Genomic DNA, 23470 nt, shown 5'->3' on the forward strand with positions numbered 1-23470 from the left:
AGGGTTACACAATCTTGAAGATTCGGACCTGACTATTAGTCATGATTTTGGTCTTCGGTCAAAATTACCCCCATAGGAAATGAATGGGAAATTGACAAAAACACAAAAATTCTCTACAAAGCAGCCACGATGCAGAAAAAAAGTGCTCAGCAATGAAGGGAGTGAGTGAAAAACTCAAGAGTGAAAAACATAACATAATTAATAATTATAATTAATATATGTATATATAATTAATATAATAATTATTCAAATTATTAAAATAATAATTAATAAAATGTTATAAACCTTGGCAAAAAGTATTATTTGAGAATTTCTAAAAAAATACATTCAATCCACATCTTAAAAGTAAGTAATTTGGTCTAAAAACAACTAGAATTCACAAACATCTCCATTTAGAGCTATACAGGCATCTAGTGGTAAACCCATGCAATAACATGTTTTATTTAATTTTATGTTTAATAAATTGATAAAAAAAAAAAAAAAATTCTGAAAGCCCGAAAATACTGCATAGCATTTAAAAAAAAAAGAAAAAAAAAAGAAAATAAAAAATCATTATTTTCAATGGCAAAAAATGGACTATAAATATTGCATAAATATTAATAAGTTCAATCAAATTGTCTCAAAATTCTAAATTAAAAAGAATAAATATTATAGATCAAAAATAAATTGCATTGGTTTTTACTGGGATGGAGGAAGTTTCATTTTTAGGTGTCCGGTCATTTATGACCGGGAAGGCCCCCAGTGTGACTGCTAAACGAAGACCATCAGAGGGTTAAACAAACAACAGAGAAAAACTGTTCCAAACCTTTGAATGGTAACATACTGTATGATAATTGAGTTTTTCATGTTTCTCATTATCCTGGATGATAGTAAATGGTCATTTCTGTTTAAAGTAGCAGCACTTGTTTGGTTCAGTTTTCTGGAGTCGTATTGAGTGCTGTCAGTCAGTCAAGTTTATGAATTATTCATAATAGTTAATTCTGTTTGACCTGTGATTATTTGACAGGTTTTGATGGATTGATTTTACTTCAAGTGAGATCATGTATGTTTGATGAGAGTCCTGTCCTGAACACATCTACATACCAATATTCATTTATAGTAATAGCACCACCTGCTGGTAGCAGGAGGTGTGGCAAATACAAATGACTTTTACATCTCCTATATTTGCATAATCAACCATGCCTTTAAACAGAAAGTGTCTGGGTGCTTCTCAATTCTTATTTGTGCATCCTCGTTTCCTCTCCTCGCTTCCTTTCCTCGCGTCTCAGCTCCGCCCCCTGTAGGATGCGAGGAAAGGCTGCAAGGAAAAGACGGGAGGACGGAGGGATCGAATGAAAGCTTTTTTTATACATTGGAATCCTTGATGACTCGAGCGTCACTTCATCGCGTCATCAGCAGCGCTCAGAGGATCTGCCCTCATGTTGTTGAAATTTGTTTATTTAAGAAATTCATAATAAATAATAATAAAGAAAGATACCCTGTTGAAATATGTGAGGTGTGTGGTTTATATAAACTGCAAAAGTAAAGTATAAATCAAAATTATTGTGGCCGATGTGAAGGGGGAGGAGAATTTATACGTGCGTCACGTTTTAGTCGATAAAACTCTTCCGCATAGGATGCACCTGTGTATCCTCGCTCATGACTCCTCTGGAAGCCTCCTCACTCCTCGATCTCGACTCCTCGCGGTGCAATTAGAGAAATGAGATGTCCTTCAAGATGGCTGAGCTCGATCGGTTTCCGGGTCATAGGATGGAGGACGGAGGAGAGAGGAGACGAGGAGGGATATTGAGAAGCACCCCATGTCTGAGCTCGCAACAGGTTTTGCGAGGAATGTGTCAGGACTCTGGTTTGATCTTAAAGGGATACTCCACTTTTTTCGGAAATATGCTCATTTTACATCTCCCCCAGAGTTAAACAGTTGAGTTTTACCGTTTTAGAATCCATTCAGCCGATCTCCGGGTCTGACGGTACCACTTTTAGCATAGCTTAGCACAGATCATTGATTCTGATGAGTCCAGTAGCATTTCTTTCAAAATGACCAAAGAGTTTCAATATTTTTCCTATTTAAAACTTGACTCTTCTGTAGTTAAACCGTGTACTAAGATCGACGGAAAATGAAAAGTTGCGATTTTCTAAGCCTATATGACTAGGAACTACTCTCATTCCGGCGTAATAATCAAGGAACTGTGCGGCTGTACCATGGGTGCAGCAGGCGTAGTGATATGACGCAGCGCCTGAAAATAGGTCTAATAGGTTAGACAAACTTAGTCCCGGTCATGTTGGAAGAAGTTACCGAGCTGGGGACTATTTTCAGGCGCTGCGTCATATCATTACGCCTGCTGCACCCATGGTACAGCCGCACAGTTCCTTGATTATTACGCCGGAATGAGAGTAGTTCCTAGTCATATAGGCTTAGAAAATCGCAACTTTTCATTTTCCGTCGATCTTAGTACACGGTTTAACTACAGAAGAGTCAAGTTTTAAATAGGAAAAATATTGAAACTCTTTGGTCATTTTGAAAGAAATGCTACTGGACTCATCAGAATCAATGATCTGTGCTAAGCTATGCTAAAAGTGGTACCGTCAGACCCGGAGTTCGGCTGAATGGATTCTAAAACGGTAAAACTCAACTGTTTAACTCTGGGGGAGTTGTAAAATGAGCTTATTTCCGAAAAAAGTGGAGTATCCCTTTAAGCCTTTCTGCTGTGTTCTTCTTCTTCTTTTTCGTTTTTATTGGCAGCTCGCTTCTCAGATAGAGCATTACCGCCATCTACTGTGGGCAATGAATCAGAGACTTGTATTTTCCCTCATCCCATACTATTCAGAACCTGGCCTTTCGATGTTGCTGCGTGTTCTTCTGCTGTGTTTGTCTTGTGTCTTGATTAGTGATGTGACATTTGAACCGAGGCGTCGGAGCGTGTGTCGAGAAAAAGTGGGCGTGCCAGATGAAGCCGCGATTCGAGGCTTGTGTTGTTAACGTGAAAATCACGTGACTGATGACAAACGAGGCCTCGATTTGTGTGGATACGTCATCGGTTCGGTCTGAGTGTCGCTTCCGGATAAAAGGCGGTTCGAAACTCGCGCCTCCTTGTGGGTGTTGCAGGAGTAGCAGAAGCAGGTGTAGTAGTGTTAGAGGGTCAGAGAGTTAGATAACTATCATTGTCATTATTGTGTCATATATGTGTGAGGGCTGTATATTATTTCATTAGCAGGTTAGAATAGTTATAGTTTTATATTGTCATTATAATAGGCCTAGCTATATTATAGTCTTGTTATATTAATTAGATAAGATTATTTGGATTGCTCTGGATTTTTGCATCTGGACTGGACTGCTTTTTGATTTGGATTGCCCTTTTGGATTTGTTTGCTTTTTTTGACTCTTCCTTTTCCTGGTAATGGACCAGCAAGAAAGAGCGAATCCTCCCGTCTGGGCTCAACAGAAGCATCAGTGTCCTCATTTGTACCACTGCCATTTTTACGTTCCCCTGCACAGTGCCGGCCCGTGGGGTTGTGGGGCCCTAGGCAAGATCATGAAAATTGGCCCCACTGGAGTAAAAAACTCTCATAACAATTTCATGAAGGAAGAGAAAGCACATGATACGACAATTTCAATATTTAAGTTTGTAAATGTGTATTAAGTGTAGCATTCAAAAATGAAAAAAATATTTACATGAAACTCAAATAAATGAAATAAAATGTATGAATTGTACATAAATATATATATATATATAATATATATATATATATATATATATATTAAAAAAATTAGGCTATAGATTGCTCAATATATAAGTTTATAAAAGTGTAACATTCAACGTACATATGAAAAAACACTAAGAAACTAAGAGATTTTTAGCATAGCCCTAGCCTAGTACATAAAAGACAGAAAGCACACATAAAAAATAAAGCATATTAATAAAGCATAAATTAAAGGTATTTTTGTAAATGCAGTAGTAATTATGCATAATGACTAGAAATGCAGTAGGCTACTACATTTTAACTTTTTACTGATGATCACAATAATAAAAATGTTTTGTATTATTTAGAAATGTTTAAATATTAATTTGGAAAGAGGGAGAAACCTGTTTTTAGCGGGAAGGGAGAATGGATGGGGTGGGTTAGGACTGCATGATAATAATGGAACTGATAATCACAATTATTTTGCTCAAAATTATAATAGTGATTATTAATGACCATTATTCTCAGTTGAGAAATTGCAGAAAAAGAGACAGTTAATATAAATTAATTGCATAAATAGCCTATCAAAAGGGGTAAAACGGCCATTTTGAGGTCTGAGATGGTCCACCTTAATTAAAAAAAACTACGATAACTTCATCAGAGGATTAAAATCTATACAAAATGCATGGGTAGATAATTCTTAACACGCTGAATGTGGCCCAATTTTTCCATGTCTGTCTGTCTGTCTGCGATCATGGGCATTGTTACATTTATTAGTAAAACTAATAATACAGCAATAAATAACGCACTATTTATAGAAGTCAGAAGAACACACCTTTACTTTGAGCTTGTCTTTATTCCTCAACCATTCTCCTCTTCCTTTTTTCAGCTCCAGAAAGATGGCGTTTGGATGCCATTTCTACCACAGTTTAACATATTATTATTTCAATTAACTAAAAATAGCATTGCTGTATGACTACGACTCTGACGAGACTTCGTGACGTTATGACAGACAAGAGGCAATCCAAATATGTGAAGTCGATATTACCATAGAGATTATAATATTTGGTATTTTATTTTTGACAGCACATTTTCTGTCATGCAAAATGCCTCATATAGGCCTAAGAAATTAAGCATTACTAAAGGGTAAGAGCACCACAAAAAAATAAATAAAAATGTCTCTTGTTTCTAAAACGTGAGCATTTTGGAGAGAAGTGTGGTGGAATCCGTGAGTGTGAATACTGTGATAATTACGGTACTCGAGGTCTCCCACTATATCTTGGGCGGTATTATGCAAATTAGCATGTGACGAGCTACTGTTTTGGTAATTGGTATTTAAACATTCTCTATGATAAATGTTTGTAAAAAAATATTTTAATAACACGGTTTTGGCGGTTATAGAGTTCTAATGACGGTGTTCAACTATAACCGTCGGTCTCACTAACCGTCACACCCCTAATTATAATCCATGAAAGTGTGGACGCCACTAAGGAAACTGAAAATTATAGACTTGTGGGAGACACTCTACGCACTGACGTAATGTTCGTCTTTTTAGTTTTTAATTGTAGCCTACAATTCCGAGTAAATATTATATTATGGTGTTAGTAATTGGTATATTAGGCTACATTGCTTGTTCGCAACTCACAGTGTGGATTTTATTATTCTAAAAAAATAGAAGGCTTCACAGACACAAAGACACAATATATATCCTTCTAGACCCTGCTTGTAGAGTTTGTAAACTCTGACTGCAAAAGCATCTTTCTCTTGACTATATAGAAATAGTCACAACAAAATACATTTTTGTAAAAAAAAAAGAAAAGAAAAAAACTTACATTTTAAATATGCATTAGACTATTTATTTTTTTATTTTTTATTTTTATTTTTTTATTAGCCTATCTATTCACTGTAGATGCTGACTGCCTAAGCCCAACCACAAAAACAAAACAGAAACTAAAAACGAAACATTATTATGCAAAATATTATATGCAAAATAACATTATATGCAAAATAACATATTAAACACTCAAAAGTATTTTCCTTCACTGAAAAGCACATAGAGGGCAATTGTGGGGAAATATAAATTATATTGCCAGATTAATTGTATGAAAAAAAGCTAGACCCCGAAATGTTCCTATTTTCTTTCTTTCTATGTGCTGCCTTTTTTCTCAAATGCCTTGCTTGAGCCTGCAGTCAGATAACGCCTCCCAAAGACAACAGATGCAGGAATTGTTTTCAACTGCTGTCCAAGGAATAACGTAAAACTGTAATAAAAACAAAATACAAAGTTCTAAGTGTACAGAGTCAATAACATGTTTACATCAGGCTCTTTACATCACTTATCGGTAGCATCAATTATATATATATATAAAAAAAACTGATTGTAAAATACAGAATATAAATAAATATCTGGCATATCAGATATAATAACTTAAATAAAATTTTTATGTAGCAATATCTACATACCGAAAGTGCCTTCAAATCTACTTAACTCAAGGACCAGTATTAGCCATGACCGCATGCTCTTCCCTCATGCTACTGCTGATACTACTAGGCTCATATTTATGATGTCATCATGTAAGGACATAAACAATATTAAATGCAATACTTAACTTTGAACAGAATGGGTAGCATCCCTTTATGGAAACTAAACAACCCTGTGGTAGACTTGGAATTATTGCACATTAAAACAAACAATAAACTTTCTGATTTGGAGAATGAGTTTACTAGTTCATTATAACCATCATTATAAGCATATTTTTTACAGATGGGTCAAAAGACCCAATACCGGCCAACACACACATTTTCTTATTGTTACAAGCCTTTAAAAAACATGTCACTGGTGAAATATCAGCTATAAATGAAAGGTCATTGTAAGAAGATGCTTTTGCCCACAATGGTGTAGGGGGCAGCATGGGCTAACTTACTAAGTTAACCAGGGCTGCGTTCAGCCCCAACAAAACGTCGCACAACGTTTTTTTTAAACAGAAACGGTGATGCGTTGAACACACGTACTGTTCTGATGACGCAAGAGTTGCAACTATGGCAGCTGAGAAGGCTATTCTTTGTGCTCTTTGTGAAGAATTTTCTGAGCCTGATGAAGTCGGTATAAATGTGTGTTTAATAGTCTACTTCAAAATATGCCCGATGTTACAGTTACTGCACTTGCCGCCCAGAACAAAAGAGAACATCCCAATTGATACCCCTTTTCCACCAACAAGAACCGGGTGCTGGTTCAGAGCTAGAGCTATTGCCAGTTCGGAGTTGGTTCGACTGACGAGCTTACTAAGAACCCGTTTGCGTTTCCACCGGCCAGAGAGCCACAACAGAGCTATATCTTACGTCACTGCATATCATGTTGCCCAGCAACGCGCGTGCGGCAGCGCCAAACACATACACACCAGACTTGTTCGAGATGCATCGGTATGGCGTCAAATGGTGGACAAAACAGCGCAAGCGCATAAACACAGCGCGCAAGTGAATTGCAACAGTGTGAGCAACGTGACAAAGCTCGCACGTGAAATGTAAACATGCAGAACTCTCAAATTCCAAACTGGAGGACAAAAAATATGATTGTGCGCACAAATTAACAAGTCGCAAGCAGAAATAACAGCCGCGAGTCCTGACAGGTTCTACACGCTCGAGTTCTTTTCTACACGCGCGCGCAGATTTGAACACACGCTCGAGTTCTTTTCTACACGCGCGCGCAGATTTGAACACACGCTCGAGTTCTTTTCTACACGCGCGCAGCTGAAATCTTTACGCACACGAGTCAGTTTTAACACTTTAAGGGGCGGGGCTCAGACCTGAAAATCTTTTGATTGGTTGCTATGCCGTGAATGACGTCCTCCTGTTGCGATTGGCTGTTGGCTCTCTCCGAACGAAGACACTCAAAACAGAAAGCGGGATGACAGACCTTAATTAAGAAGGTACGTTTTCTTTCAAAGTTATACACACGTGTTTATATGTTAAATGTATCATTTAGGTAGAATTAACACAAAATTGTTCATTTACAAATGCTTGATGTCTTTATTATGTGTTTTTTGTTTATGTTTTTGATACAAGGATGTCTTTTGACGTGATCTTCTAAAATGGCCGACCCAAGTTTGCATGTAAGTGGTTTAAATATTTAGGAGATTTTTACATAATTGACTTGTGTAACTTATATAGATAAGGTAACACAGCCAACTCTTGATGTTATAAATTAAAAATAGCTAGACACATTTTTTCTCCGTGTAAATAATTAATAAATGTGTTAAAGATATTAACATTTTCCTTATGTCAGTTGTTTTCTCACAACATGTTACTTCTTGCGTAATAGTGATCTAAGAGTCACATGACCTCAGCATTTTCAGGAACCGAATTTTCAATAATTTTATCAGAAATGTGGCCCACTCACAGCTCCTTCCCTTAGCCTCTCATATGTTTGTTTGTGTTTGTGTGTGTGTGTGTGTTTCTTTTTGGTATTCCCTGGATATATAGCCTAACACTTTTATGGTTCAGGTAAAAGTAAAGTAAATGTGTCAATCATTCTATTAGTGGAATGTATACTAACAGTATTATTTTAAAAGATTGCTTACCGATACTTATTTTTCTTTGTGTTCTTAGGAAATTCTGAGATTTCAGATTCTTTCAAGACTGCTGTCCAAATTGGAAATAGCTCTCATAAGATCACCAGTTGATCTTGATTTTCTGGAATTTACATGTCGTCAAGAAATGTACTTATTTCAGACCCTGTCAAGACATGTTGATGTGCCATCACAAGTCATCCAGGCCCTGCAGGAGCTCTTTTCCCTTGTCAGACAGCAAATCGAATATACAGCCCCACAGACAGAAGTAACTACTCTCGCTAGCAGGACAGGGCGTCCGAAATATAACATCGAAATAGAGACTTTGTCTGAACTTTGCGAACTAAACTTCTCTGTACACTACATTGCAAACCTTCTGGGAGTTTCATGTCGCACTGTCAGTAGACGAATCAGAGAGTTTGGTCTTTCCACAAAAAAATACAGTAATCTCAGTGATCAAGACCTCAATAGATTGGTTGCCCAGATTAAAAATGAAATGCCCTCTGCTGGATTCCGAATGGTCAAAGGCAGGCTTCAGTCCATGGGGATTCACATTCAGTGGAGAAGAGTAGCTGCTTCGATGCATGAAGTGGATTCGATAGGAGTCCTGTCCAGAATGTATGGATTGGGATGTGTGGTACGCCGCACATATTCTGTGAGAGGGCCCCTGTCTCTCTGGCATGTGGATACTAATCACAAGTTAATAAGGTTGAGCTATTGTCATATACTTTTATTAGTATTTCTTATTTATTAACATAAGATGTTTAGATATTTTGGTTATGAAACATTAATAGTTAAAGGCCTGGTTTCAGAGACAAGGCTTAGATTAAGTCAGGTTTATGCCTTAGTTCGATTATGGCATTTAAGTATAGCTTTTATAAACATTACTGGTGTGCATCTTGAGACAAAACAATGGCACTGACATATTTTAAGAGATATCAGTGCAGTTAAAAAAGCTCAAACATGCACTTTAGTCTGTGGTTTAAGCCCTGTCTGTGAAACGGGGCAAAAATGTACAGTAATATAAACCCATGTTTACTTGCATAGTATTAGTAGAAATCCAGATACAAAATGCTCATTTTGTTTCAACTCCCTGCTTAATAGGTACAACATTGTCATTTTTGGAGCAGTGGATGGATACTCCAGGAAGGTAAGGACTCCTGTTATTTTTCTTCCATCATCGCAGTTATGCTAATTCTTATATGATGGATGGTTGTATCACCAAGTTCATATGTTACAGATAATGTGCTTGAATGCTGCAACAGATAACCGTGCATCGACAGCCCTTTGCTTCTTCAAAGAGGCAACTGAACGATACGGTGTACCCTCAAGGTCAGTTTTTGAAAGAACAACCACTTCATCAACCAGCATTTCTTCACATCAAAGTTGCATGAGCTATTCAGACACATTTTCAATCTTTTAATAATAATAATAAAAAAACATTTAAGTCTCAAAATTCAGTTTGTTCTCCAATACATGGTCAGGAGAGTTTGTGTTTAAGTCTCCTCAAACAAACCATGGCAGCATATTATATACTGTTATACTATATGCAATTACTGGTTGGGTAAAACATATATATTTATCTTTAAAGGAGCTTGCAGACTAAGCAAGCATACTCGATAAAGTCTTAACGAGATTGACCAAAAATGAAAATTGTCTTATATTTATCTGTCCTCATGTTGTTTTAAACCTTTATACTTTTTTTTTTTTTTTCAGAACATGAAGGAAGATATTTTGTAGAATGTTGGTAACCAGACAGTTTCGGTTGCCATCGGCATCCATTGTATAAAAAATACAGTGAAAATCGATGGAAACAAAACTGTCTGGTTACCAACATTCTTCAAAATATCTTCCTTCATGTTCTGAATTTTTTTATTTATAAAGGTTTTAAACAACATGAGGATGAGTGGATGATAATATTGATGATATATGATTTAATGATAAATCCAAAAGACCTCTCATCTACGTAATATAAGTTACATGGTTCAGTTAAGTAGCTGCTACATTGCATCCGTCTTATGTTTTAACCTCTAATTTAATCTATTATCTCACTTAAGGTTCTCACTCTATTTGTTCTTCTCTACTTTTCTGATATAGAGGTAGATTGTATTTTTCTCTTTGCCCTCATTCAATGTTCCTAATTCTCCAACTAATATTTAATAATTTCATTCATTACAGAGTCAGAGCAGACCAGGGGGTGGAAAATGTGGAAATAGCAAAATTCATGTTTTCAGTCCGTGGAACTGACCGTGGGAGCTTTATGTCAGGAAAAAGTGTTCATAACCAGAGGTGCAACATATCACTTTAAAATATAAATGTAATGATGAATAGAAAAAAAAATCAATTTTTTCTATGACTGCTCTTTAGTCATTTTAGCACTGTTGTTCTCACATTCATAGGATTGAACGTCTATGGCGTGATGTAAGGGTCTGTGTCACCTCCAAATACTGTGATACACTACAAAGCCTGGAAAGAGATCACCAACTTGATTTGTCCTCTGCCACAGACCTTTTCTGTGTCCACTTCATATTTCTACCTAACCTAAAGGCAGACTTGGAGACTTTTGCTGCTGGCTGGAACCACCATCCACTACGCACAGAGGGAAATTTGAGCCCAGAGCAGAAGTGGCACATTGGGTTGATGCAGACACAAATTGATCAGCCAGAGAATCTTGAGGTTGTTCTCTTGTTCTTTGACATAAATCTTTTTCATTTATAAATTAAGTGCAATGACGTGTCTCCTAATTTATTTTTTCTTTCTCTATTTTGCTGCAAAATAGAATATTCAAGAGCCAGATTGGGAAGTAGCAGCAGACCACGACGGAGAAAATGTGGATGGTGCAGTATTGGTCCCAGAGTTTGAGTGTCCCTTGAATGAGGAGGAACTGGCAGAACTTAACTCTCTTATACACCAGACTGATCCCAACACTCCACTTACAGACCTTTATGTAATCTGCCGTGAGTATGTGGCTGGCAGATGCAACCTCTAGTCATTTTAGTGGAATCCTTGGTTTAATGTAACAGTTAATTTCAGTTTGGACTCGCATAGTTTTTTCACAAGTCTGTTAAAGGATTAGTTCACCCCAAAATGTAAATTTCCTAATAATTTACTCACCCCAATGCCATCCAAGATATCCATGTCTTTCTTTCCTCAGTGAGAGAGAAATTATATTATAATACGTCATCACGTTGAAAGGTCACGCCGGCAATACTATTTGAACTACTATTCATATTCATCAGAATGTTATTCATATACTATTCATATTACTATATATATATAACTACTATAGTTACTATATATTACTATATATATAATAGCAAACAATACTATTTGAACTGTCCTCCTACGTACGGTCGCATTGTGGGGCGGTACTTCTTCTGGTGCCGCGTGACCTTTCAACGTGATGACGTAGTTCCCTGTCCGTTTGTTGATCAGCTCAAGCCAAACTATTGAAGGTAAAAAATCTATAATTTTTTTTTGAAAATGACCTATTGTTTCGCTAGATAACAACCTCTTCTTCAGCTGTGATCGCGTACAGCCCGTTTAAACACTAAGACTTTTGAAACTGCATTGATTTGGACTTAAAAACGATGGTAACCAATGAAGTCCATTGTTAGATGAAAAATCCAGAAATGTTTTCCTCAAAAAACTTAATTTCTCTCCCACTGAAGAAAGAAAGACATGGATATCTTGGATGGCATTGGGGTGAGTAAATTATTAGGAAATTTTCATTATGCGGTTAACTAATCCTTTAAGAGTATTACGATTACAGTTGTGAACTGTGATGACAATTCTTCTATAACACTGATTTGTGTAAGTTTGATAGAGCAGTATTTCAACATAATATGCTGAACTGGTGCTAATCTCGTACTGTACATTAAATGACACAAAATGAAATGTCTATCAATAAAAACTTTTCAAAATTGTACTTGCAAATAGTTTATTTCATAAATGTCATCATAACAATTCAGTTAGTTAAATCAAATGTTAAATGTTGTCATAGTAGTAAAAACTGTAACAGGTTTTAAGATTATGTATCTAAATTATCAACAAGAAACCTTTAATTATTTATTGCTTCTGTGACCTCATATTCTTGTTGTTTGAACCTAGTGGCGACCAAACTCTTGGCTATTATTTATTGCTTCTGAAAGGATATCTTGAAACTCCTGATATGTGCCAAGGTGTTTTGTCGGGAAAGTAATGCAGACAGCACAAGCATTTACGACAGGGTAGCATGTGCTATGATGGCCATAACGGACGTCACAATCATGGTCAAACTCGATGCGGATTTTGAAGGCTTCTCTTTGTGCAGCAATCAGTGGGATATGTGCTTGTCCCGTGAGCCACTGGAAGAAGCTGCTTACGGTGGTGGAATTTTGACTGATGTTTCCAACGCTCTCCTCTTTCTCTGCACTGGCAAGTTCTTCTAAACAAAAAAATAACAACAAAAAAAACTTTCAGTGATAGAAATGAGAAATGACTTGATTTGTTGAGAAATGTTACTCAACTCACCATCATCCTCCAACTTTTGTATAAAGTCCTGTAAAAAGTTAATAATGCGGCACTCTCTGTGGCGCCGGAGAGATCCTTCCTCGCTGAATATGGGAGCCAGGGCAAGCTCTAAGAATTCTGCATCAACCTAAAGAGTTGAGGAGAGAAACTTGTATTTTATCAACAAGTGATATATCAAAAAGCTATCTTATACAATGGCGGTACATTTTAGGGCTGGGTAAAAATGTTTGATTTCTCTATTTTAATCGATTCTTTTTTTTATTTTTTATTCTTAAATCCCAAGAATCGATTAGTCATCCTGTTTTCAGTTGATGAATGAATGGAACATTGTAGCGTGCACCCCATCCAATAAATCGCAATAATCTTTGTGCTTTGTTATTGATATGAAACAAAGTCTCAGATTTCAAATTACGTCCATTTTCTTACGAAATTCAAAAACATAATTACCATTTAGGCGCTGTGGCTTTAGATCGCTCTGGCGCAGCTGAGCTCAGCTTAAGAGAAGCAGCAGCACATGATCTTCTCTTCCGCCTTAATAACATCAGTTACAGCGCGAAATAAACATGAATGAGCATCTGAAAGTGTCTTAAAAAAAAAATAGAGTACACCTTATCGAAGTCCGTATCATGTCACATGGAATCGCTCAATCAGTTTTTCAACCGTGGAAAGACGTCAGTAAACAATGTCATGTAACGTCACATTTACCTCAGAAAAACCATATCCAGTGACCATAAACTTGTTAGGCAGCTAGAAAAATTAACTCTAGAGAGGAGCATTTTATTAAATATATGCACCATATTACATATTCATTATAATTTTTAATGTTCTTCAATATTTAATGCATGTTTGAATAAATCTGGAAAGTTTATGACAGCCACCATTTCAATTTGTATATAATTTCATATAACTTTATTATAAAAATAAATAAGTGTATTTTAAGTGTTTGTATATAAATCAGTTAATTTTTACCTTCAATATTTTAGTAGGCTAATGACGCCTATAGGCTACAACTGACTCCCATAGTTTACAATAATAGTTAAGAAATTTGTTTTCCTTGAGAAAATTTGCAATGTATTGTACCTGATATCCAAAATAATCAATATTGAATCGAATCGAATTGCAAGCTTGTGAATCGAAATCGAATCGTGAAATTTGTGTCAATACCCAGCCCTAGTACATTTAAAAACCTTTTTCAAGTGTCCTGGTACAAAGAACTGCAGGCAGGTCTCGCTTTGTTGTGCCAGCAAGTCCTGGAAACCATACAACTTCAGCCCATCACAGATCTGCTGCAACATTGGAATTATCCTCACTGCTGAGTGTAGAACAATAGCACTATAAAGAAAGGACAAAACATTTTTACAGAAATGAAGAATTGAACATTTTAACCACTACATGCATTAAAGTTCAATTACATACTCAATTATGTCCTTCTTCCGCTCTGGGCCAATGGCCCCAGTATACCCGCTTGTTAAAATTCTGTCAGACAGGTCGATCATAGCATCTGTGTCTGCAGCATCAACCTGAAAGGAGACAAATGTCCTAGAGTTACTATTGCTGTGAGGACTAAAGCCAAATGTTTAGGGACACCCCCTTTTAATTAACGTGTTTGTCTATTCTATTAATTACAGATAACACATCTTAAAGGAGAACTCTGGTCAATTTTAACATTGAGCTCATTTTTTTGTAAATTTGGAGTACTGTCAATACAAAGAACAACGACAAAAATCGGTGTTGCCTACACCATGTTATCCTCTTTTTAAAATTTGCACCCTGTTGACTTCAATGGGGCAAGTTTTAAACCTGCTTTTAGCCTCTTAACATCCTTGATGTGTCATTACAAGTGCCCAGCCATGTGAGTGATTCCTTCAGAGTGAACGCGGGTGGATCTGACTGCAGTAGATGTGAAAGATGTTAATAAAAATTATGTTAATTCAGCCAGCGCTCATACCTGTATTTACTTCCTGTTTTCGGTCGAAGTCCATAGTAATCGATTGTCGAGTTCACGCGCGTGATCATAGGTAACTAAACCTATGCGTGTGAACTCGACAATTGACTACTATGGACTTCGACCGAAAACAGGAAGTAAATACAGGTATGAGCGCTGGCTGAATTAACATCATTTTTATTAACATCTTTCACGTCTACTGCAGTCAGATTCACTCGTGTTCACTCTGAAGGAATCACTCACATTTTCTGTGCACTTGTAATGACACAAAGGATGTTAAGAGGCTAAAAGCAGGTTTAGTACTTGCCCCATTGAAGTCAACAGGGTGCAAATTTTAAAAAGAGGATAACACGGTGTAGGCAACACCGATTTTTGTCGTTGTTCTCTGTACTGACAGCACTCCAAATTTACAAAAAAATGAGCTCAATGTTAAAATTGACCGGAGTTCTCCTTTAATGCAGACCACCAGCCAGAGTCCATAACCCAAGCCTATCCATCACCCTACATCAGTGTCTTAACTCACTAATGCTCACATCTAAATATAAGTATATCCATGCAGTTACAAAAAAGCAAGTAAAAAATATAGCCAGAATAGATGTTATAGCAGCAACAAGTACTAGATTCATTATTCTGACTGGAACATATATGAATGTTGGTGTTCAGATGTGTATCTTAAAGGAATAGTTCACTTTAAAATGAAAGTTGTGTCATCATATACTCACCCTCATGTTGTTTCAAACCTGTATGAATTTCTGTCTTCTGCTGAACAGAAAGGAAGATATTTAGAAGATTTTCAGTAACCAGACAGTTTCTGGGTCCCATTGACTTCCATAGTAGGAAAAAAATATTCTATGGAAGTGTTACTGTGTAAACTGTCTGGTTACTGACATTCTTCTAAATATCTTCCTTTCTGTTCAGCAGAAGACAGAAATTCATACAGGTTTGAAACAACATGAGGGTGAGTATATGATGACAGAACTTTCATTTTAAAGTGAACTATTCCTTTAATGTATTTGATCTAGTTTTTAAAAACCTTTTCAATAAGCTCTATGAGCTCTGGATCGGTGACATTGTCTTTGGACATTTCATCCTTGTCTATTGCTCCTGTGCAGATGTAGTCATAGCACCATTTTTTAAAAAAATTTGGTGGGGGGCCCCCTTGTGCTACACTGACTGCGAAGATCTCTCCACAAGTCCTGCAGTAACAAAGAAGTTAATATGTTGAGCATATTGAGGTAACATACTGTAAGTAATGTATTGATGTGTGTTATACTAAAAAATGCATTTTAAAAGCAAATCAGATGTAAAATTACATATTTTTAACAATCATTTTACCTTTAAATATTTAGCATTTGTATAGAAATTGAAAATGCATGACATTGAGACATTGTAGCAGTATTTCATGTCACAGTACACTGATCCTCAGTTTTGCACAATAAATCTATTTACTTACTGCTACCTACTTGAAGTGATCTTTTTGATAGTCAGTAATGGAGTATTTGGGGGTTTTTCCACTGTCTCCTCCCTCAAAGAGCTGAGCCTCAATTCCTTTCACCATTTCTGTTCAATGGAAAGTCAGCAAATAGAATTACAAAATTGAGTAGTTTGTTACATTGAGACAAACTAGCACATACCAGTTAGAAATTATTTTCGGAGAGCTCCATTGTCAATCCCATACTCTCCAAGGAAATTAATGCAAAGAGTATTCTTTGGAGAAGATTTTTTTTGACGTTTCCACTGGACCATGCCCCTCTCGAACAGTTCTCCTCTCGTTACACTGATATTAAATGCTGATGTGCTGTCCACCCTTTCAGCAAGCTGTGTGATTATGTCGGATAAGCTACAAGACCAAACAGAAAAGGCAAAAAAATTCCAAATGCAATAAAGAAAATCTCACAGGTCAGTCAGATGCCAACAGATATCTTGCATTTTACCTTGTACACGGTTTCTCCTCCCTTGTCTTTTCGCTGCCTAGTTTGTCCTGCCAGTCAAGCTCTTTTTCAAATTCTCCCAAAAGGCTGCAGAGACAACACAAATGCTCTGATAGCAGTTGTTCCAAATATATTTAGATTTATATTAAAATTAGTCACAAACCTTTCACCACAACTGCTTGCATGTAGTTCCACATAGTCTTTTGGGTACCAATCCAAGCAAACTGGACAAGCAACCTATGAGAGGATATAGACAATTGCAATAAAGACACACACACACACACACACACAAAATTCTTACATAAGAAACAAGTATGTTTATATAAAAGTCATGAAATTTCTTCATGAAATTCCATGAGCCTTCCTGTAGCTTAAACAGTAGAGCAATGACGCTTGCAACGCCAAGGTAATGGGTTCGATTTCAAGGGAAAGCAAGAACTGATAAGAATGTAAATGTGTACCTTGAAATGCAATGGAAGTCGCTTTGGATAAAAGCGTCTGCCAAATGCGTAAATGTAAATCAATACTAAGTCGATCTCCTTGAAGTTACTTTGGTGTAACATTAAAGAATAACAAAAATGTTCCCAAAATATGGTTAATAGTGCAAATATTTTCTTACCTTGACACTCACCACAGACGTGGAGGCTGATGGAGGCTCATTTGAGGATGCCTTTATTTTGGATGGGGTCATTACAAAAGTAGTTACTTGTGAAAACAAAAAAAGTTCCCAAAATATGGTTAAATAGTGCAAATCTTTTCTTACCTTGACACTCACCACAGACGTGGAGGCTGATGGAGGCTCATTTGAGGATGCCTTTATTTTGAAAGAGATCATAAAAGAATGGGAAGACAAAGGAACCTTTTGAATTAAACACCACCTTCCAATTCTAACATTTGTCATAAATACACACAATGTTAATTTATTTTCAAGAACAATAACCTACAATGGCATTTGTAAAGGTTAAAAAAACACAGCTTTAAGATGCACATTATAGAGCTTACATTCTGGTTGTCAAAATCATCTGCATCAATGAAAGACTCCAAACTGGACTCATCATCAGAGATGATCTGTAAAATAAAGTATAATAAATACTGCAGAGAAAATTTGAATAATGAAACAGGAAGTACGTTTTTAGTATATCTTACCTTACATTCAGAGGGACTATTTAGCCCACATGTGTCAATGTGAAGAGCTAGCAGCTGTACAGGTACATATACCTGACAGGTGATGCACTTGGCTTTAGGCATCCTCTCAAATTCTTTGGCTGACATTGGTAATGGGGAAGTGTCTAATCTATGTTGAATTGGCATTATGTAAAGGCATGCCTTTCCTCCAGATGCCTTTATAATGTATAGACCATTGTAGCCCTCTGCATCAGGTGCCACCACTGTCATTGATCGTTGGCCGGATCCCCCTGTTTGGTTAAGATAAACATCTACATCACTTACAGAATACTGAAAACAAACTCTTTAGTCTATAAGACTAAGTCAATGGTTCTAATCACGTCACTATCATTTGATCCGTGGCCAATGAACTATCACTCTTTGGAACTTGATGAACGAACTTCTCTTTATTAAAGCTCCAGGTGACGGGTTGCCAGATATCACAAAAAGAGCAAAACAAGCCCCTTAAAAACGCAGTATAATAAGCAGACATGACAAAAATGTACCGGGGAACACATAAAACATAACTAGTATTACTAATATCCTACAAAATTAAAAGGAAGTAACTAATTTATTATGAATCGAGTAGTTCAATAAAAAAAATTCAGATATTATAAACTGATTGATGAAGAGGCAATAACATGAGATTGAAAAATTATTCAGCAACACTTTATTTAAAGTTTAATTGCGTAGTCACTATAATTGAGCCACTTGCTACACATAAAAAACAAATTTTGGTGCGATTATCCATTTCTTACCAGCTGCTTTGTACAGCATCCAAGCCCCATCTAATGCTGCCAACTTGGGGAACACTTCACAGAAAAGTGCTGAAATCTGTAAAAAATTTAATAACACAAAGATTGTTCAGTGTAGCAATGCATACATTTGAACGTGTAGCAGAAGAGTAGACAAGCTTTGGGACATACTATTGTTATACAATTGTGTCATTAACAAACCATAAACTGGCCTGTCAATCATCTTGTCACAGTTAGCATCCTCCACATTTCATTTCACTTTATTTAAACCTTTCTACTTAATCGCTGGTTGCACATATCCACCATGTTTGCAGTTTTAACACGCATGTATTTGTAGTTCTAAACCGAATCCTCCTCCAAACCGCAATGGTTGTGGGCAATATTAGCCATTACGGTGTGCAATCCAGAGACTTTTGGCATACTCTTTTCAACGTACTATGCATTGGCACACATTTATTCTTTTTCACATACTATTTAGGATGCAGTATACACATTAAGAACCAGGAATGATCACAAGGGCTAGAGTTGAAAACCCCCATTTTAAAAAGATAGTTCACCCAAAAATGACAATTCTCTAACCATTTACTCACCCTCATGTCTTTCCAGATGTATAAACTTTCTTTCTTCAGATGAACACAAATATTTTTAGAAATATAATCCATCTGTGAGTTCATATAATGCAAGTGGATGGGTCCCTCAAAGTTGATGCTTCAAAAACCATGCAAAAATAATAAGATGGTAATTCATACTAGGGCTGTGCAATTAATTGAATTTCGATTTCGATTTTGGCTCCCAACGATCACCAAAATAGTACAATCGAGTAAAAACAATTATTTTGCCATGTTCTGTTTTGAAAGAACGCTCTAATTTTGTCTTGTGTTGTGAATGACGCACGCACGCGCACATCCACCCCTCCCGAAGCCATAAACTCTCTCAGCTTGAATGTTTAAACTGATAAGACTTAAAAAGAAGTAAAAATGATAAACTTTAGTTAAGATGCAATGCTGGCCCGATTGTGCAAGTGACAATTCCGTCATGTCCTGACTCCTAAACGCGAAAGTGTAGTTTTGACGCTTGCCTTGCCTTGTCCAACCCATTTTGAGAGACAGAGAGAGAGAAGACGCAGCACCGCTGAACACTCACGCCGTTTGTGAAATTGCGTATTGGAGAAAGTTTTAAAATTATTGATTTGATTTTATAATCTGTCTGAATTCATTTAGGATACTCATACAATCTACATGCTAAAGTGAATCAATGTTTGCGGCCACGGGGGAACTTTCCGCATTATAAGTGGTAGACCTGCGGGAATTATTAAAATAGTCATTGAAGTATTATCTGTTATATTATTTATTTTAATAGTTCAAAAAGTACAGTCAATGTTCAAATTTCGATTTTTTAAGAATTGTTGAAAGGTGTCTTTGGTAGTAACACTTTACAATAAGGTTCATTAATTAGCATTAGTTAACTTCCTTAGTTAACATTAACTAATAATGAACAATACTTCTACAGCATTTATTAATCTTAGTTAATATTAATTTCACCATTTACTAATACGCAATTAAAATGAAAGGTATTTGTTAACATTAGTTAATGCACTGTGAACTAACATGAACAAACAATGAAAAGCTGTATTTTTATTAACTAACATTAAAAAATATTAATAAATACTGTAAATTTCTCATTGTTAGTTCATGTTAGTTAATACATAACTAATGTTAACTAATTAACATTATTGTAAAGTGTTATCGTGTCTTTTTAATAAATGCAACACGTTCCCAAAGTCATGTGAAATAAGCGTGTTACATAATCGTGATTTCAATACTGACCAAAATAATCGTGATTATGATTTTTTCCATAATCGAGCAGCCCTAATTCATACAACCCCAGTGGAAGAATCAATGTCTTCTAAAGCAAAACGATAGGTGTGTGTAAGATAAATACTAATAAACTAGTTTAAACTTGTTAAAATAAAAACCATTGATTCTGACTAACATATGAGTAGGCTACATGTAAATGTCAGCACATTGTTAAGTGCAATCAATGCAATCGGTGAAGTGCATGGCGTGAAACTCGTGAGGCGCGACACAACAGCACAGAGGACCAACACTTCTTGCACATTTAAAATATTAATAGTTTAAAATATTTTTCTTACATCTATCAGTTGTGAAGTAAGAAAGTGGATGGGGTTGGTAAGATGGTTAGACTTAGACATTCATTTTTGTGTGGAATATCCCTTTAATCTTAGCCTACCTCTGAGTGGTCAGCCTCTTCAGGCACACTTATGGTTCTTCGGCCCAATCCTGCCTGAAGGAGGATAGCATCTTCATTTGCTTTTGGTGTTCGATCCCGGTTTTTATCCAGAAGGAAGAACTGCACTGGAGTTGACTTTCGCCCTCTTTTTCTGGCCAGTTTTCCAGCCACTTTTGATTTAAAAAGCCCAGGAAATGCTCTGTGGAAAATGCACAAGACATGAATTAAGAAGAGATCTTTTAGAGAAAAGCTGAACGAACCCTTTAATTTCCTAACCTGGCCATATTCTGCTGCACCCGCTGTGCTTTACCAGCCCCAAGAGTCCCAGGGCCTGACTGGCTTCCTCTCTGAGCCTGCATTTCATCTACATTATGAATTCATATGGAGGCTTTTGAGTAGTGAATGGCCACTAAGCTGTTTAACTATCGGACATCTAACATTATAGCTGTTTACACTTACCATTTTGTGAAACACTAACGCTCCCTTCAACATTAACGTTAGATGGGCCTGCATTCAGGGTATCTCCAAAGTCCTTTTAGGCAAGTCGTGCCACTCGGCCGCCATCTTGGCAACGCCTCCGGGCAGCTATTTCGGACTAACAAGACCAGGCTCCTATCTAAATGAATGGGCAGAGAGTCAGAACTGCACTTTAACTGGTCACCGGGACATAAAAACTGCATGTATAGAAACAGCAGTAAAATATGATAAAAATCGCTGAAAAAGTTTGATGACTTTGCCCCAAAATAAGGTTTAAAATGCCTTTTTCCCCACAGGTTATACTTTACTACGCATGCGCAAGAGTTTACGACACCAACTTCATTTACGTCTCTATCCAGAATGCCGGTGTTGTGCAATAATCAATGTCAATATTGTTCTCCATTATTTAAATATAAGCAGGTTTGCACTTTATCAGTAATAACAATGTATTGTATAGATAAGTTGTTTTAACTATTCATTTACATGAATCGGTTCAAAAGAGTCATTAGTTCGCGAATTGGACGTGTCATACGGTTGTGTGATTATCCCAGCAGTTAGGACATGGACATCCCACAAGGTTAGTGTCAACACAGAAAACATTACATCACTGGATAGGTTTTTTCGTTTATTTAGAGAGTAATTTTATGTCAGCTGAATGTGCGGAATGCATTTCAGAGAAGATAAGGCAACGTATTTTAGCACAAATCACACCCAGCGGTAATTCAGGAAAAAAAAAATCTCAGAATGCTTCACATGAAACTTCGGTCTTCCGACCTTTTACCATAATGTTGTTTTATTTTGATTAATACGCGTGCGGGAGAGAGAGCAAGACAGCGCTTAATTTGGAGACGGTGAAGTCTTGTTTACACTTTTGCCTGGCTCTGAGAGAGAGAGAGAGCGCGCGCGCGCGCGACCGGGGCGCTCTCTATCTCTCCGCTGTCGCAAAACCTCAACTGTGCGCATGCGCCAGTGAAACCAGACGATAGGCTTAAATGTTTCCTGGCTTGACTTTTAAAAGCAGATGATTGGCTTACCAGCGGGAGGGGCGGGACATGTGCATACAACTGCCATCTTTGCCGTTACGGGTTTTCCTTATATAGTTGTATTGAGGATTGAGGAAGTGGCATGTCTCATAATAAATAGTCTCTGGTATCTCTCAACAGGTTCACTAAACGCCTTGCTGCGTTCTGTATTTCCACCTATTTTAAGTTATTATCAAAGACAGATGTATAGATATAAACGCACAAAACATCTTACAGCTACAAGAAAGAAATTAAATATGAATTTAGATATAACCCATAACGTTAACGTTACCTCTTTACTGTCTGCCATCATCCGATTCCCAATCTTCCCGCTTTATGTCTGTCCTCGCCCAACAACAGCCAATCACGAGAGATTTGAAGAGATGCAGCCAATCAATACAGGATTTGGCCAGCAGCCAATAGCATTTGTTAACAGGAAGGTCTGAGCCCCGCCCCTTAAAGTGTTAAAACTGACTCGTGTGCGTAAAGATTTCAGCTGCGCGCGTGTAGAAAAGAACTCGAGCGTGTGTTCAAATCTGCGCGCGCGTGTAGAAAAGAACTCGAGCGTGTGTTCAAATCTGCGCGCGGGTGTAGAACCTGTCAGGACTCGCGGCTGTTATTTCTGCTTGCGACTTGTTAATTTGTGCGCACAATCATATTTTTTGTCCTCCAGTTTGGAATTTGAGAGTTCTGCATGTTTACATTTCACGTGCGAGCTTTGTCACGTTGCTCACACTGTTGCAATTCACTTGCGCGCTGTGTTTATGCGCTTGCGCTGTTTTGTCCACCATTTGACGCCATCGGCTTCTCGCAGAACGATCAGCACATGAAATCAAAGCACTGCGAAAGCGATCAAAAAGCACAAGGAGTCGTATGATCTCCAAACACTCCCGAATCTCTGATCGGTCCACGCTGCTCCGATGCATCTCGAACAAGGCATCAACAATAATAGACGTTGCGTTACTATGGATGCTCATGGGTTTGCGAAAATAAATCGGCATCCAAACACGGCGAATCCAACGCGTTCGTGCAGCTCGCCGTAACTTACATAGACGGATATTATAATCGAGCTGCTATAGGGGTCTCCCAGTCACGTGACCCCTAGCCGCGTGTCAGCCATTTTGACGGAATACTTCAGCGCACCTACATACATGAGAATGCGGATTATCAC

The 23470-nt window shown here is 37.1% G+C and overlaps 2 protein-coding genes across 4 annotated transcripts; one reads left to right on the plus strand and one right to left on the minus strand.

The window, feature by feature from the left end:
- Positions 1–7099: 7099 nt before the first annotated feature.
- On the plus strand, positions 7100–12108 carry LOC311295208 (uncharacterized protein). The gene is made up of 8 exons (XM_084416453.1): positions 7100–7604; positions 7741–7787; positions 8284–8951; positions 9348–9393; positions 9484–9575; positions 10422–10532; positions 10643–10919; positions 11023–12108. The coding sequence occupies exons 2-8, from the start codon at positions 7767–7769 to the stop codon at positions 11230–11232; spliced, it is 1425 nt and encodes a 474-aa protein (XP_084272579.1). The 5' UTR covers positions 7100–7604; positions 7741–7766; the 3' UTR covers positions 11233–12108.
- Positions 12109–12168: 60 nt separating this feature from the next.
- On the minus strand, positions 12169–22777 carry LOC311295219 (G2/M phase-specific E3 ubiquitin-protein ligase). 3 transcript variants are annotated; one of them, XR_014628252.1, is made up of 12 exons: positions 22592–22777; positions 20801–20999; positions 18554–18629; positions 17778–18046; positions 17634–17699; positions 17395–17445; positions 17251–17301; positions 16795–16868; positions 16635–16718; positions 16335–16540; positions 16164–16260; positions 15872–15896 (listed from the first exon to the last, which is right to left on the minus strand). XR_014628252.1 is itself a non-coding variant. In XM_084416481.1 (11 exons), exons 3-10 carry the CDS (start codon positions 18570–18572, stop codon positions 16345–16347), a joined length of 810 nt encoding a protein of 269 aa, XP_084272607.1. In that variant the 5' UTR covers positions 18573–18629; positions 20801–20999; positions 22592–22777; the 3' UTR covers positions 16135–16260; positions 16335–16344. The 3 variants fall into 3 exon arrangements, 2 of the variants coding, with proteins under 2 accessions (XP_084272606.1, XP_084272607.1); XM_084416481.1 differs by lacking the exon at positions 15872–15896 and having other exon boundaries at positions 16135–16260; XM_084416480.1 differs by lacking the exons at positions 16635–16718; positions 16795–16868; positions 17251–17301; ... (4 more) ...; positions 20801–20999; positions 22592–22777 and adding exons at positions 12169–12669; positions 12756–12882; positions 13943–14087; positions 14172–14275 and having other exon boundaries at positions 15734–15896; positions 16335–16476.
- Positions 22778–23470: the final 693 nt, after the last annotated feature.

Source organism: Rutilus rutilus, assembly GCF_951802725.1.
Source record: "Rutilus rutilus genome assembly, chromosome: 8".
NCBI classification, from domain to species: Eukaryota; Metazoa; Chordata; class Actinopteri; order Cypriniformes; family Leuciscidae; genus Rutilus; species Rutilus rutilus.

What these genes read in the sequence shown, in the direction of transcription:
- LOC311295208 (XM_084416453.1), top strand. Translation starts at nt 7,767, where the DNA reads ATGGCCGACCCAAGTTTGCAT. An exon ending in ACTAATCACAAGTTAATAAG is followed by an intron (nt 8,952 to 9,347) that starts GTTGAGCTATTG and finishes CCTGCTTAATAG; the next exon opens with GTACAACATTGTCATTTTTG. An exon ending in ATCAGCCAGAGAATCTTGAG is followed by an intron (nt 10,920 to 11,022) that starts GTTGTTCTCTTG and finishes GCTGCAAAATAG; the next exon opens with AATATTCAAGAGCCAGATTG.
- LOC311295219 (XM_084416480.1), bottom strand. Translation starts at nt 16,258, where the DNA reads ATGGTGAAAGGAATTGAGGCTCAGCTCTTTGAGGGAGGAGACAGTGGA. An exon ending in TATCAAAAAGATCACTTCAA is followed by an intron (nt 15,897 to 16,163) that starts GTAGGTAGCAGT and finishes TTGTTACTGCAG; the next exon opens with GACTTGTGGAGAGATCTTCG. An exon ending in ACAAAAGTTGGAGGATGATG is followed by an intron (nt 12,670 to 12,755) that starts GTGAGTTGAGTA and finishes TTTTTTGTTTAG; the next exon opens with AAGAACTTGCCAGTGCAGAG.